Raw genomic sequence first — 15,819 nt, forward strand, 5'->3', positions numbered from 1 at the left:
AACATCACAAATATAACTGAAAAACAATACATCCAAATATGAATGGTAGTTACAGTATTATCAAGAGGGAATAGCTAGTTTTTATTTTTGTATACTTTGTAATCCACTTAGAATAAACAGGAATATGCATACATTGTTTGCATAAATGAAAAAGTTGTTTTGCTTTCTTTAAAAGATCATTTTATAAAATGCAGAAAATACCAAAGGGAAAACAATTTTTAATATTCTCCTGCCTCTTTCTGGATATCGTCATCCACACATTTGCCCAAGCAAAACCTGGGGTGTCATCCTTGGTTCTTTCCTGTTCCTTACTTCCCACATCCATCAATTCCAAGTCTCTTATAACCATAACAACTCTTCCAATTCTATTTCTATCCCCATGGCCACCATCCTCATACAGGTTTGTAAGGTGGCCTCACTGCAACCATCCTCAGGACTGCCCCTCCCCACTTCTCTACAATGCAGCTCTCCAGCCCACACCTCCTCCTCTACTAGGCAGACCACTCGAAGCAGCACTCCACACTGAGGGTGCTTTTCACCTGCCCACTAGTTGATTCTATCTACTTTTGACATGTGGAAGGGATCTAAGATCCAAGGCATGGACAGGCACTTGCTGTCCATGTTGCTGCAGTGATCAAAACACAATAAGCACTTCTAAGAGGAAGATGAAAGAGATCTTTCTCATGATGAAAAGGATAGGGGCAAGCTGATTTATTCTGCCTCTCCTGACAACCTTCCCCAAAGGGGCAGAAACTGGGAGAAAACTATGTAATGCTGATCTGAGGGCAGCATTTCCTGTGATCTATACAGCTCTCAATCAATGAACACCTCTGAAACATGCCACTGGGCAATTCAAGGATGAATCCTGTGCAAGTACTGCCTACCAGATTAGACTTCTCTCACGTTATCCCAGAACCCCAAAGAGCCACAACTACTAGAAAGGGAGCCTGGCACAGGTAACGCAGGTGCCATCATCTCTCCTGTGGGCTGCCACAGCCTGTGCTTGTTGTGTCCAGACTAGAGCCTGTTTAATGAATTCCCCTGTGGCAGCAAAAGTAATCTTTTCAGAACACAGGTCTGATCCTATCACACCCCTGCTTACAACTCTGCCAGGACTCCCTGCCCTACATCCCCACAGCTGGCTCACAAGACCCCATCTAATCTGGTTTTCTACCTGCCCCCCAACTCGAATGCTCAGTCATGGGAGGTACTTGCTCCCTCAACTCTGCACCCACTCTACTGTCAAGATCCTATCCCAGGTCTACTGCCCGACCTGGGAATGTCGACTGAAAAGGAAAAGAAAAAAATCCTTCTCCCATTGGGCACCTCACTCCACCCCACCCCTTCACCCAGTCTACGCAGCCATCCTCAGGTCCCTCCTTCAAAGTCTGTCCCTCTGGGAAGTTTTTCCTGAGTGCCAACCACACTTCTCATCAGCTCCCGGGCCCTCAATGGGTACAGGTTCTCTCCTAAGGGCTCCCACCACAGTACCCTGGTAGCATTCCTCACACTGAAAGGCAACTGCCTACTTTATTGTTGGATTCTGAACAGTAACTCCTCAAGGTGAAGGGCAGTACCCTGGCGGCTGTAATACTGCCAGCATACAGCATCGTTCCCGACACACAGCTGATGTAGTCCATAATATGTATTAACAAGTGAATACAAGGAAAGATGGATAAGTTGATAGGAATATGACTGCAGTATCTGTGAGAGTCCAGGGAAAAAGGAACAAATGGTAACTTAGGAAAACCAAAATGCTTCCTGTTTGAACGGCCTTCATTTTACTACCAACCAACCAAAGTATCTCTAAGTGCTTTCAACTACACATCAGTAACCACGGAATCAACAGCAAGTAGCATGCTTTTTTTGTGTGTGAAAATACATAACTGAGCAATTTTTTTTTTTTTTGAGACAGAGTCTTGCTCTGTCGCCCAGGCTGGAGTGCAGCGGCGCGATCTCGGATCACTGCAAGCTCCGCCTCCTGGGTTCACGCCATTCTCCTGCCTCAGCCTCCCGAGTAGCTGGGACTACAGGAGCCCGCCACCACGCCCAGCACATTTTTTTGTATTTGTAGTAGAGACGGGGTTTCACTGTGTTAGCCAGGATGGTCTCGATCTCCTGACCTCGTGATCCGCCCACCTCGGCCTCCCAAAGTGCTGGGATTACAGGCGTGAGCCACCACGTCCGATCCATAACTGAGCAATTTTAAAAAGACTATCATAGACAGGAAGAATTTTCATACCTGGGAGATGATAGTGGTGACAGAGAGTTCACCTCCCTCAAATTCTGATCTTCAGTACGCCTCACTCAACTCTCTTCTCAATCTCAGGTAAGGGAGATATCTGCTGAGTATAAAGTAATCTAATGCCAACTTACACTATGTGTTTTTCTGCTTATGAAATCATATTTCCTTGTTTCATTTCTACTATAAACTTAAAGGGAAGGGTGGGGAGCTTTTGGTTATCTAAGAGAAGAATTATTTCAGGAGGGAAAAAATAGGTTATTTTTTTTTTTTTGCAAACTACATGTCATCCCTGATCAGGATGATCTATGATAATTTATTTATATGTGACTTATTTTTAAAAGAAACAAACAAACTAGAGTGAGATGACTTGAAGAGTAATAGACTTTTTAGAATTAGACCTCCAGATCACTAACAGCTGAAAGTTTAAGATTCGGAAATACTTGGAAACAAAAAATAAATGCAAATCAGAAGAATAAATACTAATTTCTAACGTCTATTTTAACATGATATTAAACAGTTTCCATAAAAGAACGTTTGAGCACGAACTGACGAGCTCCAGAAAGCAAATTCAACCCACAAGTGAGTCCACTGTATGTAATGTACATAGCCACATGTAGACCCAGGTTCCTCAATACACCCGATTTAAAAAGTATTTGGCCGGGAGTGGTGGCTCACACCTGTAATCCCAGCACTTTGGAAGGCCCAGGCAAGAGGATCACTTGAGGTCAGGAGTTCAAGACCACCCTGGCCAACATGGCAAAACCCATCTCTACTAAAAATACAAAAATTAGCCGGGTGTGGTAGCGTGCACCTGTAATCCCAGCTACAGGACGTTGAGGTAGGAGAATCACTTGAACCCAGGAGGCAGACATTGCAGTGGGTTGAGATTGCGCCACTGCACCCCAGCCTCGGTGACCACCAGACTCCGTCTCAAAAACTTAAATAAATAATAAAAAGTATCTTTGCTTGTCCTATTTTTACTGAAATGCCTCTTTGTATTACTTACTGGAATGTAATAGATGCCCATCTTGGGGGTTTCACTGGCTGTCAGAAGCATGCCTAAAAATAAACACAGTGAAAAAGGTCAACGCATAGGAAAAAGAAAGTACCCTTTTCTATTTGCTTTCCATTCTGAAATGCCTGCGGAGCTTCTGTTAATCACTGAACCAAAAGTAGAGTATTTCCCACAAAATGTCACAACAAATTCCTAACTTTTGCAAAACAAATTCAAATTTTGCAGAACAAATTTGCTTTGCTTTTGCAAAGCAAATTCCTAACTTTTATAAAACTGACTGCAAAACAAAATGTCTACATTTTGTTATAGTCTACACCAGAAAGTCCTACAGGGACTCTAACAGTCCTGACTACAGCACAGTCACTCCCTCCCAGGGAATTATAACAGACTGAACCAACCAGCCGGTTAATAACTGAGTCTCCTTAGGATCAGCATATAAGAAAGCAAAACTGAAGAAAGAGATAACTTTCTGGCATTCAATAAAGGACTCCCTATAACCCCAGGAGCAACCTATAAATACATTATTATTTGGTACTAAACTACTTAGTATCAAAGTATTCAAATGTCTCAGTTTTGTTCCCTTTTCTCTGCCATTTTTGCGACACACTCCTTCCCCAAGTGTTCTGAAGCAGCTCCAACATGGGAATATGCAAATATCAAAACTCCTCAGAACCCCTGCTCAGGACCAGACCACTGCACTTTAAATAAAACTGAAACCAGCAAGCCTTTGGCCAGTCCTTCATAGCCATCTAGACACTTCCACATACATTATCTTAGTGAACATGCAACAACCCTCTAAAAGAAGATATATCACAGCCCTATGTTATTGATCAGAAAAAGAAAGCTCAGAGGGACTGATGCCCCAGTCTTGAGGGAATGTTAAAGGGAAACTCAAGAGTTTCTGTTGTTAAATAAAGACTTCTACAGATCAGCCAAATAATAATTCATTTTACAAATCTATTTGTAAGATACAAGAGGAATCCATAGAGGGAAGACATTTAGATTATCAGATCACATAATGATAAATGAATATACCAAATGTTAAGGGCAACGATTAGATTCTGTTTTTAAAAATATTTTTTGCTGCCTTTCCTTTCATTAACACAAAAGTTTGTAAAAGTGATGATATTTGACTCTGTTACAGAAATGAAATGCTGAGTGAATAGAGTCAATTACCACTCAAGCAGGAACTCAATATTATCTTTTTTTTTTTTTTTTGAGACAGAGTCTTGCTCTGTCACCCAGGCTGGAGTGCAGTGGCGCCGACCTCGGCTCACTGCAAGCTCCACCTCCTGGGTTCACACCATTCTCCTGCCTCAGCATCCCTAGTAGCTGGGACTACAGGTGTCCGCCACCATGCCCAGTTAATTTTTTGTATTTTTAGTAGAGAGGGGGTTTCGCCATGTTAGCCAGGATGGTCTTGATCTCCTGACCTCATGACCCGCCCAGCCTCGGCCTCCCAACGTGCTGGGATTACAGGTGTGAGCCACCGCACCCGGCCTCAATACTATCTTACCAAAACCACATCTTGCCCACAACTCAAAAGTGTGAGCTAGACCTGAACTGGGACCAACAGGTCACCAAAAATATATGCACACAAAACTCACAGACACACACCCACACCCCCCGTAAAAACATCTAAAAGCACCTAACGAAGTCTAAAAAAGCAAGAATAATGTCTACATTAAACCAAAACAAAATCAGAGTTGTTTTGCATAGCTTGTAACCCCTGCAGAATCTTTCATCTTAGCACTTTTTCTGGCCTTCCAAACAATGTTCACTGAGGTCATGACAGATGGAAACGGCCTCTCCTGATTGTGCTTCCTAGGTCTCCACTAACAGCTCTGCCGAAAGGTCTCCAGGAGCCTTCAGACATAATTAAAGAAGTTCTGGGGATAGAAGCCCCATCTTTACTACCACAAGGAAGGTTCCTACTAAAGACCTCTCCTAAGCCTTCTCCACTGGCTCAACCCTGAACACTCAACAATGAACATTCCACAATGAAATACAACAACACCTACCAACAAACCACAGTAAGTGCTCTGATGTAATTACACAAAAAATTCAGACTGGACATAGCTAGATTGTTTTCTAAAACGGGGGAGGATTTCACATAGCCACATATGGCTAGTGATACAAGTAGGTCTACTACGAAACTCAAGTGAGAAGGGTCGGGGTGAAAGTAATTATGAATGAGAAAAAGAACATCATAGAGCCCAAAGATTATGAGCAGCTTCTAACAAGCAGAAACAGAAAAATAAACCAGGTGAAAGCAAGTCTTAGTTCAGCAGAAATTAAGATGATCAAGGCAGAAGAAGAGAAGAGCATGAGCACCGTGGCAGGCAAGTCACATTATCAGCAAGTTACCTCCCTTGCTCAGGGCCACCACATAGCTAATAAGTAGAGCCGCTGACAGTCGACCAATTCCAAAGCTCCTTAACACGGGACTCTGACACTTCATCAACTAAGATAAAATTAAAAGACCTCTTGCATGATCAAATAAGAAACCATTTTTAAAAAGTCAGTATAAATACCACATGGCAAAGTGAAAGATGTGTTTAATACAATGTCAAACTAAAAAGCAAAAGGTAACCATAAGTACAGTGTGAGAACAACTTAAAACATATGAACACAGGATTAATATGGTTTCACTCATGAAGACAGTAATAGTATGTAATAGTACGTGTAAAGAGTTTGTGGCACTGAAGACTTTTTTCCTTTAAATTTATTTTAATGTTGTTTATTATTGTTTCCACAATAAAACTATACATTTTTAAAGGAAGGAAAAGATATCACCTAGAGTCAAAAGAACACATTTCCAGTATGAACCAGTACACTATAGTGTATAGTAAGCAGTGTACTGTACACTGTAATAATACAATAAAAGAGAATTTGACAAAGTAGTGCCCTCCCCAGAAACATGCATGAATCAGTACTCATCTGCATGTGCTCTGGGGACTAAAGGACTCACTGAAGCTCACAACACAAACACAGTGCTCTACAGCTGCTCAAACTGTGTCCCCAGAGCCAGACTGCAAACTGTCACCAGGCCAGGAAATAAGTGCAGAAATTGAAATGAAGCATTTAGAAACCTGCAGTTCAACACTGCAGTGACATCCAAACGTGTGATCATTTTCCTAGTAATTCATTTGTATTGTATTTTACAGACGTATCAAAGTACAGTGGATTAGAAACTTCGAAACAAAACAAAAAACCAAAATCCTGGTCTTCGCCAAACACGTTGGGGAGCACTGCACAAAAACATATGGCATCAGTCACTGCCTCGAACAGCTCAGAGGAGACAGGCTGTGCACGCAGAACCGTGCCAAAGGGGACTGGCAGGGGTGCTCCTGCCCTATATAGAACCTAAAATGAAAGTATGGGGCATTTGAGTTTACTATACAAGGCACCAAAGATATTTACAGATGACCCCAACAGTTCTCCACGTATTTAGAGGGCACTGACAGGGAATAAAAGACTTTTTCACATTTATCAGTAGAAGCAGTCTCCAACAGCCCTGTAAAGCAGGTGAGAATGCTGAGGTTGGGGAATTTCCACCACTATTAAGCCTGAATTGGGTCTTTCTTGAGCCCAGTGCCCATGTTCTTTTCTCTCTACCAATGGTTCTGAAACCACCAATGCTGATTCCACAGGTCTGGAGTGGGACTCAAGACACACGTAAGCTTTACAAGCTCCCCGTGTCGTCGATCTGATGCACACCCAAGTCATAGAGCCGTGCAGTCTCTTCAAATGCCCTGACCCGCATGGAGCAGCTGCTCACTGTACAGGTGGCCAGATGAGCCATAGAAGCAGGGCCCTGAACAAGGCAGGAAGGCGGAACCATTTCCCAATATTCTGAGCAGCCTTGGTATAAGAAAAATATTACAAAACCATAATCATGATTATGCTTCAATTACTCCAAAATGAGTAAGTGAAAAGAAAAAAGAAAGACAGTTTCAGCTTTTCTGAACTATGATTAAGCCCACAATGATTAAGCACAGACACAAAGAGTACAGCTGGAGGAAAAGGTGTGGGAAAGCAAGGGATAGCAGAGCGCATGAACCTGCCACACTCAGATCCAAGCCACAAAGAAGGGGCGCCTACTGGTCTTGCTTTGCTTGCTCTCTTATGAAAAATTATTGCCGGGCGCGGTGGCTCAAGCCTGTAATCCCAGCACTTTGGGAGGCCAAGGCGGGCGGATCATGAGGTCAGGAGATCGAGACCATCCTGGCTAACACGGTGAAACCCCGTCTCTACTAAAAAATACAAAAAACTAGCCGGGCGAGGTGGCGGGCGCCTGTAGTCCCAGCTACTCGGGAGGCTGAGGCAGGAGAATGGTGTAAACCTAGGAGGGCGGAGCTTGCAGTGAGCTGAGATCGTGCCACTGCACCCCAGCCTGGGGACAGAGCGAGATTCCGTCTCAAAAAAAAGAAAAATTATTTGGCTAGCTTTTCTACTCTTGATTAACCTCTTATGAGTTATTAGATAGTAACAGTCATTCGTTTGTCCAAAACATCATGCTTGAAATTGTTAATTTGCATCAACCTTATCCCTCTCGGATACTGCGACTATCTGGAGACCCCAGCAGCCTGCACATTACTCTTGCCCCAAATTTAATCTAAACTTAATTAAGTCTTTAGACTTAACTTCGATTTTAGAAAAAATACAGGGTAGAGGATCAAGTTAAACAACATCATGAGAAAAAAAAATCACATAAATCGAGGATGAGGGATATTCTGAGACCACTGGCCTGATCTTTGAAAAGTCAACGTCATGGAGAAGAAAAGAAAAAGATGTGGGGGACTATTCTGGATTGAAAGAAACTAAAGATATACAATAGCTAAATGTAACACACAACCTCAGTTATATCCTGGTTCAAAAAAAACAAAACAAACAAACAAAAAAAACCCCACACCTAACTAAAAAAGGGCGTATGGAGAACAATTAGGAAAACCTGAAAATGGACTGGATGTAAGATAATATTAGAAAAAGGGCTGCCATTTTTATTAGGCACGATAAGGGACCTAATAATTTCAATGATTTTCAGGAGATCAATGCCACCCTCGGTGCAGGTAAGTGCCACCATGTCTGCAGCTGGCTTTTGAGTGATTCCACAAAGACACCAGAACAACCACAGAAGCACAGAGATAAATAAATCAGTTATGGCGAAGATAACAGTAACAAACATTGAGGAGAGAATATAAAGATGCTCATTCTACCACTTTTTCAATCTTCCTGTATGTTTGAAAATTTTTTTTTGAGACAGAGTCTTGCTCTGTTGCCCAGGCTGGAGTGCAGTGGCATGATCTCGGCTCACTGCAACCTCCGCCTCCTGGTTTCAAGCAATTCTCCTGCCTCAGCCTCAGCTAAGTTTGTATTTTTGGTAGAGACAGGGTTTCACCATGTTGGCCAGGCTAGTCTCGAACTCCTGACCTCAAGTGATCTGCACGCCTCGGCCTCCCAAAGTACTAGGACTACAGGCGTTAGCCACTGCACCTGGCCTGAAATTTTTCATAATTAAATACTGTGGATAAAGTAACCTTTTTTGTTTATATTAGTAAAATGGACCAGGGGTCAGCAAACTGTCTCTGTAAAGGGCCAGGCAGTAAATACTTTAGGCTTTGCAGCCCACCTGGTCACTGTTAAAATTACTCACCTCTGCCACAGTGCTGCAAAAGCCACATGGACAATGTATAAACGAACAAGGGTTGCTGTGTTCACATAAAACTTTATGCTGAAAGACACTGAAATCTGAATTTCAGTCACAAAAATTTGAATTTCCATGTCATAAGATATTACTCTTCTTTGATTTTTTTTTTCCCCAACCATTTAAAAACGTGAAACCCATTCTTAACTCAAAGGCTGCAAACTACCAAGTGGTGGACTGGATTTGGCCTATAGGTCAGTTTGCCAAATAGACTTTTTAAAATGCTACTCATTAAGAATGTTTTCTGACCAAACTGTCAAACAGTTTTTCATAAATATTACTTTAATAAGTAACTATTAAAATCACTGTGCTACAAATGCTTCTACAATTAAAATGTTATCAACATAATTTTTTTTTTTTTTAGGTCTTGCTTTGTCACCCAGGCTGGAGTACAGTTAGTTTCGAGATCACAGCTCACTGTAAACTCAAACTCCTGGGCTCAAGCGATCCTCCTGCTTCAGCCCTCTGAGTATCTGGGACTACAGGCGTGTGCCACTGCTCCTGCTAATCTCTTTTATTTTTAGTAGACACAGGGTCTTGCTATGTTGACAAGGCTGGTCTTGAACTCCTGGCCTGAAGTGATCCTCTTGCCTCAGGATTATAGGCATGATGGGATTATAGACGTGAGCCACTGCGCTAGGCCGTAATAATCTTCATTAAATAAGTGTTCTTCCCAGAGAGAGACACTTCTAAATTTCATTAAAAACCATGCTTATTTTTACAATTTTTATGCCATTTTTAATGACAAATCATTTAAATTTTTATTGTAAGACCAGCGGAGAGCCCAGCATGATGATGCGCATCTATAGTCTCAGCTACTCAGGAGACCGAGGCAGGATCACTTGAGCCCAGGGGTTCAAGGCTGCAGTGAGCTATAAATGTGCCACTACACTCCAGCTTAGGCAACAAAGTGAAATCCTGTCTCTGAAAAAATAAATACAGACCAAGGGAAAAAATAAAATCAGTATTTCAGAGATGCGTGGTTGAATTATCAGCACCCTCTCAATCCAATTTAAGTCTCTTCCTCAGCAGTCACCTGGGTAACAACACTCACTGCTAACATCAGCCTCCCTCCTCTCCTTGTCCTTGTGATTCCAAACACTGTCATCACTGGTAGAATTTCAAGAATGGGTTCCTCAATAGTCTGAGCCTGAGTATTTCTCAGAAAGAGGCTTCTTTGCCAAGGAGTCTCACCCTTCGTGGGTTAACAGATCTTTACAGCCATTAAAGGTGGGGGACAGATGCACAAAAATTGACCTGAGATATCAAGTTGACCACAAGAAGAGTCCAAACTCTAGCCCTGCCTCGTGGAGAAGCTGTTTGTGCACAGCAGCCTCGGGGTGGCAACAGATTGGCACTCATTTCACTGTCTGAGCCTCTACATTCTTGGTTACAATGGAAAAAGTGACGCAGCCTACCAGCCTCAAAAATACCCACTACACTGGGCCAGGCACAAGCACTATTTTTTTTTTTTTTTTTTTTGAGATGGAGTCTCGCTCTGTTGCCCAGGCTGGAGTGCAGTGGCGCGATCTCGGCTCAAGGTAAGCTCCGCTGTGGGTTCACACCATTCTCCTGCCTCCGCCTACTGGAGTAGCTGGGACTACAGGCACCTGCCACCATGCCTGGCTAATTTTTTGTATTTTTAGTAGAGACAGGGTTTCACCATGTTAGCCAGGATGGTCTCGATCTCCTGACTTCACGATCCGCCCGCCTCTGCCTCCCAAAGTGCTGGGATTACAGGCGTGAGCCACCGTGCCCGGCCAGGCACAAGCACTATTAAACCTTACCAGCATCCTAAAGGGTTGAAGATCTCCCAGTTTAGACCAGCACTGTCCAATGGGAACAGCATGTGAGCCACATATGTGATTTAAAAATTTTTAGTAGCCACATTTAAAAAAAGTTGAAATTAATTTTACTAATCCAATATGTCTAAAATATGTTCATTTCAACACGTAATTAATAGAAAATTATTAATGATCTATTTTACATCCTTTTTTCACAGAATGTCTTTTAAATCCAATGTATATTTTATACTCACAGTACCTGTCAATGCCCTTCAGTGGCTAGTGGTTACCAAATTGTACAGCCCAAGGTGAGACTGTCTTTCTCTCCCTACTCTCTGTGCCCTTCAAACTGTCACTCCCCCAGTCGCACTACCCCTGCTCATTACCCTTGCCCCAGCCTCAGCTTCACCCGGTTTACTCACTTACCTACTTAGCCCAGACCCCAGTGCAGGTTATTTCAATACCCTAACTAGGACCCAGCATCCTCAGCTGCAATCTGTTCCTGAACTCACCAGAATTTTACTTTACTCCCATGATTATAATAAAATTCTCTCAACTATCACAGATGAAATGCAAATTATAAAGTCCAGGGTTTCTTGTCTTTCTTGGGAGAGCAGTGTGCAATTAGAAACAGCAAGGGCGGCTGGACGCAGTGGCTCACACCTGTAATCCCAGCACTTAGGGATGCCGAGATGGGCAGATCACGAGGTCAGGAGTTTGAGACCAGCCTGACCAACATGGTGAAACCCTGTCTCTACAAAAAATACAAATATTAGCCGGGCGTGGTGGCGGGCGCCTGTAATCCCACCTACTTAGGAGGCTGAAGCAGGAGAATTGCTTGAATCCGGGAGGGGAAGGTTGCAGTGAGCAACCAAGATGGTGCCACTGCACTCCAGCCTGGGGGACAGAGGGAGACTGTCTCAAAAAAAAAAAAAAGAAAAACAGCATGGGCACCAGAATCAGGAAGGCTGGGTTCTAACTGAGGCTCTGCCACACACCACCTGTGTGACCAACCCTGAATGAATTACCCAATTTTTCTGACCCCTTAAGAGGTAAGAAAAAGCAGAAGGAAAGAAAACAGAAGGAAAAAAAAAGCCACGGACCACTGACTACACAGTTATAAAAGATGAAATAAGTTTGTATTATAGCATCCGTCATCCAGATTGATAACAGCAGCATGCAATCAAACTTAGTTTTTTCCTTCCTGCCCCAACTTCTGTAATCCTTAGTAGTTGCTGAGCAATGCCCACTGAATCTCTCCCATACTTCAACAACTGTGGGGCCTGGCACTGTCATTCTGTCCATTACTGCCCAGTTTCTCAGCTGGCTCCTCCTCCTCATTCTCCCAAATGAAACAGCTCCTACTCACTTCCTATCTCACTCCTGCTTTCCCTATCACTCACCTCATTCATTCCCACCACTTCTGGGATAATCGCAAAACGTTCTATCTACAGACCCACTTACCCTGAGACCACATTTTCTACTGGACACCAGACATGCCTCCCAAGCACAAGTCTGCGGATCAATTCAGGGCTTGCTGCCTAAGAATCCACTGGGAAGTTATGTTAAAAATACACAGTTCTGGCCAGGCACGGTGGCTCACACCTATAGTCTCAGCATTTTGGGAAGTGGAGGCAGGCAGATCACTTGAGGTCAGGAGTTCAAGACCAGCCTGGCCAACACGGTAAAATCTCGTTTCTATTAAAAATACAAAATTTAGCCAGGCATGGTGGTGGTGCGTGCCTGTAGTCCCATCTACTTGGGAGGCTGAGGCATGAGAATCACTTGAACCCAGGAAGAAAAGGTTGCAATGAGCAGAGATCGTGCCACTGCACTCCAGTCTGGGTGACAGAGCGAGACTCCATCTCAAAAAAACAAAAAACAAAACAAAAAAAAAAACACATTTCTAAGCCCTCTCCATAGATACTATGAGTCAGTACACCTAGCATAAGGTCAAGGGAGCTGTACCTTTAAAGCTGTACAAATGATTTTGATGGGAAGCCAGACACTGCCAGATACTGCAACTGCCCATCACCTCCTAATCCTCACACGTTAGAAAAAGAAGCCATAATCTTTACAAACTTGCTCTCTCACCTGTGCTCCCCATCTCAGCTCAGAGTATCAGTCATTTCCGGGTCACTTTTGTTCAAAACCAATGTACCCTTGGAACACTGGATAGACCTGCCTCTGAAAGCACAGTCGGAACAAGTCCTCTCCGACTGCACACGGAGCCCAAGACATTCAGCACATCATGCCTGGCCCTCCACCACCTGCCACTCTCTGCCTCCCACTTCAGCCTTCCCAGAGCCACCACAGCTCAGGCACAGGATGCTCCTCCCGGCCCCAACCAAGCCCTCTGTGCCCATCCTTTCTGGTCATCTTGGACTGCTCTCCCATGAGAATCACCTCAGCTCCAACTCCACCTAACCAAATCTCACTCGGCACTCCAGCTCAAACGCAAAGCAAAACCTTCTCACTGCTCTGCTCTCAGTGGTCGGGGTAAAAGCACTCTCTCTCCAGAAAGCTGTCAAAGTACTCTTTACACAAACGTGATAGGATTTCTCATGCTCTGCCTTACTTCCCTCTATCAGGATGATCTGGGCACCTCTGTCCTCAGAGTAGAAACTGTTCTCATTTTTCTCCCATACTCTGAAATTCTTCACAGATTTGCCTTGAATGCATTGTTAAATTTTGAAATCTAACATGTAAATTGCTGAATAGCATACAACTTAGAATTTATAAAACCTATGGTTTCATGAGCCATCTGTGTATTATCAGGCAATCTAGCTTTCTCCAAATCTCTGCCCTCAATTTCCACACACTATTACTAATCACATAAAAGAGCTAAAGAGCACACCAAAATAGCACTTCACCTGCCTCCTACCTGTATGCTGTTACCACTTTCCACTAATAGCTGGGCGGGCTGAGCACTGAGTCATTAAGAGTGCCATTTTCTGAATCATCCACACCACTTCCTGCTCTTAATCCTTCTAAATTAAATGTCCAAGAATTGTGCTGACAAAGCCAAATTCTATCTTAAGAAATAAAATGGGTTTAAAACCTAAAAAAGTATAGCCTTTTTATTTGTCTCACTGAATGTTCACTACAGAATGCATACCTGAGTTGGGGTAGAGACAAACATCATTAAGGTCATGCTCTGGCTCCAAGGAAGTAAATATCTTTCCCTAAAAATAGCAAAAATGAATTATTAAAAGTTAAAGGACAACAACTTTTGGCAATGTCAAATAAACTGAAGCTGTAACTGAACCATCTACTCCTATGTAAAGAAATAAAATAGCCTAATTCAAATACAAAATTTAAATTCTTAAAAAGCTTAGAGAATTTATCTTATCAATTTATCAGAAAATCCCATTTTGTAGATGAAGAAACAGGCCTAGGGAGGAGAAGTGACCTGTCCAAAAAAAAAAGAAAAATTACAACATTTTAAAGATAATGTCAACATGGGAAGAAAAGATGAAGTTTAAATTATGCATCAACTTAAAAAAAATCTTTCATAATCTGTGAAGCGTACCCAGTTTAACTTGTATTGAAAGAAATCAGAGGACGGCTGGGAGCAGTGGCTCACACCTGTAATACCAGCACTTTGGGAGGCTGAGACGTGTAGATGACTTGACGTCAGGAGTTCAAGACCAGCCTGACCAATGTGGTGAAATGCTGACTCTACTAAAAATACAAAAATTAGCCAGGCATGGTGGCCTGGGATCTAGTAATCCCAGCTACTAGAGAGACTGAGGCAGGATAACTGCTTGAACCCAGGAGGTGGAGATTGTAGTCAGCCAAGATAGCACAATGGCACTCCAGCCTCGGGTGACAGAGTGAGACTGCATCTCAAAAAAAAAAAAGGAAGAAATCAGAGGAGAGAGATGGCCAGCATGGAAAATGAGGACAACACTGCCATGCCTGCCCCGCAAGGTTTTGAGGAGGATCAAGTGAGACAACGGACATAAAAGACAAAATCCTACAAATACCTAAGTGTTAGTTACTACGTAGTTAGGGCTAAACTGTTTCTATTTTCAGTGTTGGGGGAAAGTGCTCTATCTTTCAAAATTGTGTTCTATCTTCTCAAAAATTAAGAGAAGGGAAGTAAGAGAAAGACGCTAAGAAGGTGGGTGTGGAAAAGATGATGAGAAAGATAAACAAGGTAAGCGGGTCGGGCAAAGCCAAGCAATGTGGGTGTTAGTCAAGAGGAAGTCTTTAGTCATAAGAAACAAAAAAATGCCAAAACCAAATTTACTGTAGCAATTACAGTGTGATGATTTCAAGAAGTGATGCTGAAAATTTCTGCCAGCTCTTGCATTTGTAACTCATTATGAGAAGTCTGACACTAGGATGGACTGAGTGCCCACGGCAAAAAAGAGCAGTGTCAGAGCACAGACAAGATGGTTTGTGTCCAGTGAAGAACACGGCCAAGTCCTACCCCAAGACTAACAGTGAAACTCACACAGCTGCCTCCCGTTCTTCTCAAGTTGCCACTGAAAGAGGAAGGAAAAGAGGGGAAACCAGGAAGCGAGGGGAAAGGAATTAGAATGGTACGGAACAACAATGACAAAAAGGTGTCAAAGGTGATACTAATCCACACATTGGAAACTACACAGAAGTTAAAGGGTATGGAAAGACACATCCAGATTGGTAACAGTCTTTCCCTTAGGCTGGATGAAAGCCAGGTCAAGGATAAATAACTTCTACTTTACCAGTGTCTTATGAATTGTTAAGAATAAAAACATAAGCATTTGCAGTATTAAAAATAAATATTGTTTTAATGTCAATTAGTTTGAATTGCCAGAAAAACAGCAGAGAAAGTTCTGGTCTAAGATCACGAATCACCCTTAAAAAAGCCCTCAATATCCTCCAAACTCAAAGCCAGCAAAGCAGACAGCACAGACACTTCCCTGGGCAATCATCAGGGTAATTCTTCCAAGAATTTAGACAGACCGAAAGCCTGTCTTTTTCTTTATGTTCTTCTCTGTAACATAAACAAAGTCACCAGAACTTATGAATGAGGTGACGGCCTCAGGGATGTAGAACACACGTCTGGTCTCCAGGAGAG

General features: G+C 42.8%; 1 protein-coding gene and 1 long non-coding RNA gene across 2 annotated transcripts in view; one reads left to right on the forward strand and one right to left on the reverse strand.

The window, feature by feature from the left end:
• NOL10 (nucleolar protein 10) overlaps window positions 1-15,819 on the reverse strand; it is a 114,402-nt gene that overhangs the window by 67,880 nt on the left and 30,703 nt on the right. The window contains 2 exon segments of the mRNA XM_010379671.2: window positions 3,252-3,304; window positions 13,870-13,936. Of these exon segments, the coding sequence (XP_010377973.2) occupies window positions 3,252-3,304; window positions 13,870-13,936 (120 nt within the window).
• Window positions 2,182-6,688, forward strand: LOC115894284. The gene is made up of 3 exons (XR_004054381.1): window positions 2,182-2,329; window positions 5,089-5,293; window positions 6,428-6,688. It is a non-coding gene; the product is annotated as an uncharacterized LOC115894284 (long non-coding RNA).

The sequence above is a fragment of the Rhinopithecus roxellana genome, chromosome 17, assembly GCF_007565055.1.
Source record: "Rhinopithecus roxellana isolate Shanxi Qingling chromosome 17, ASM756505v1, whole genome shotgun sequence".
NCBI classification, from domain to species: Eukaryota; Metazoa; Chordata; class Mammalia; order Primates; family Cercopithecidae; genus Rhinopithecus; species Rhinopithecus roxellana.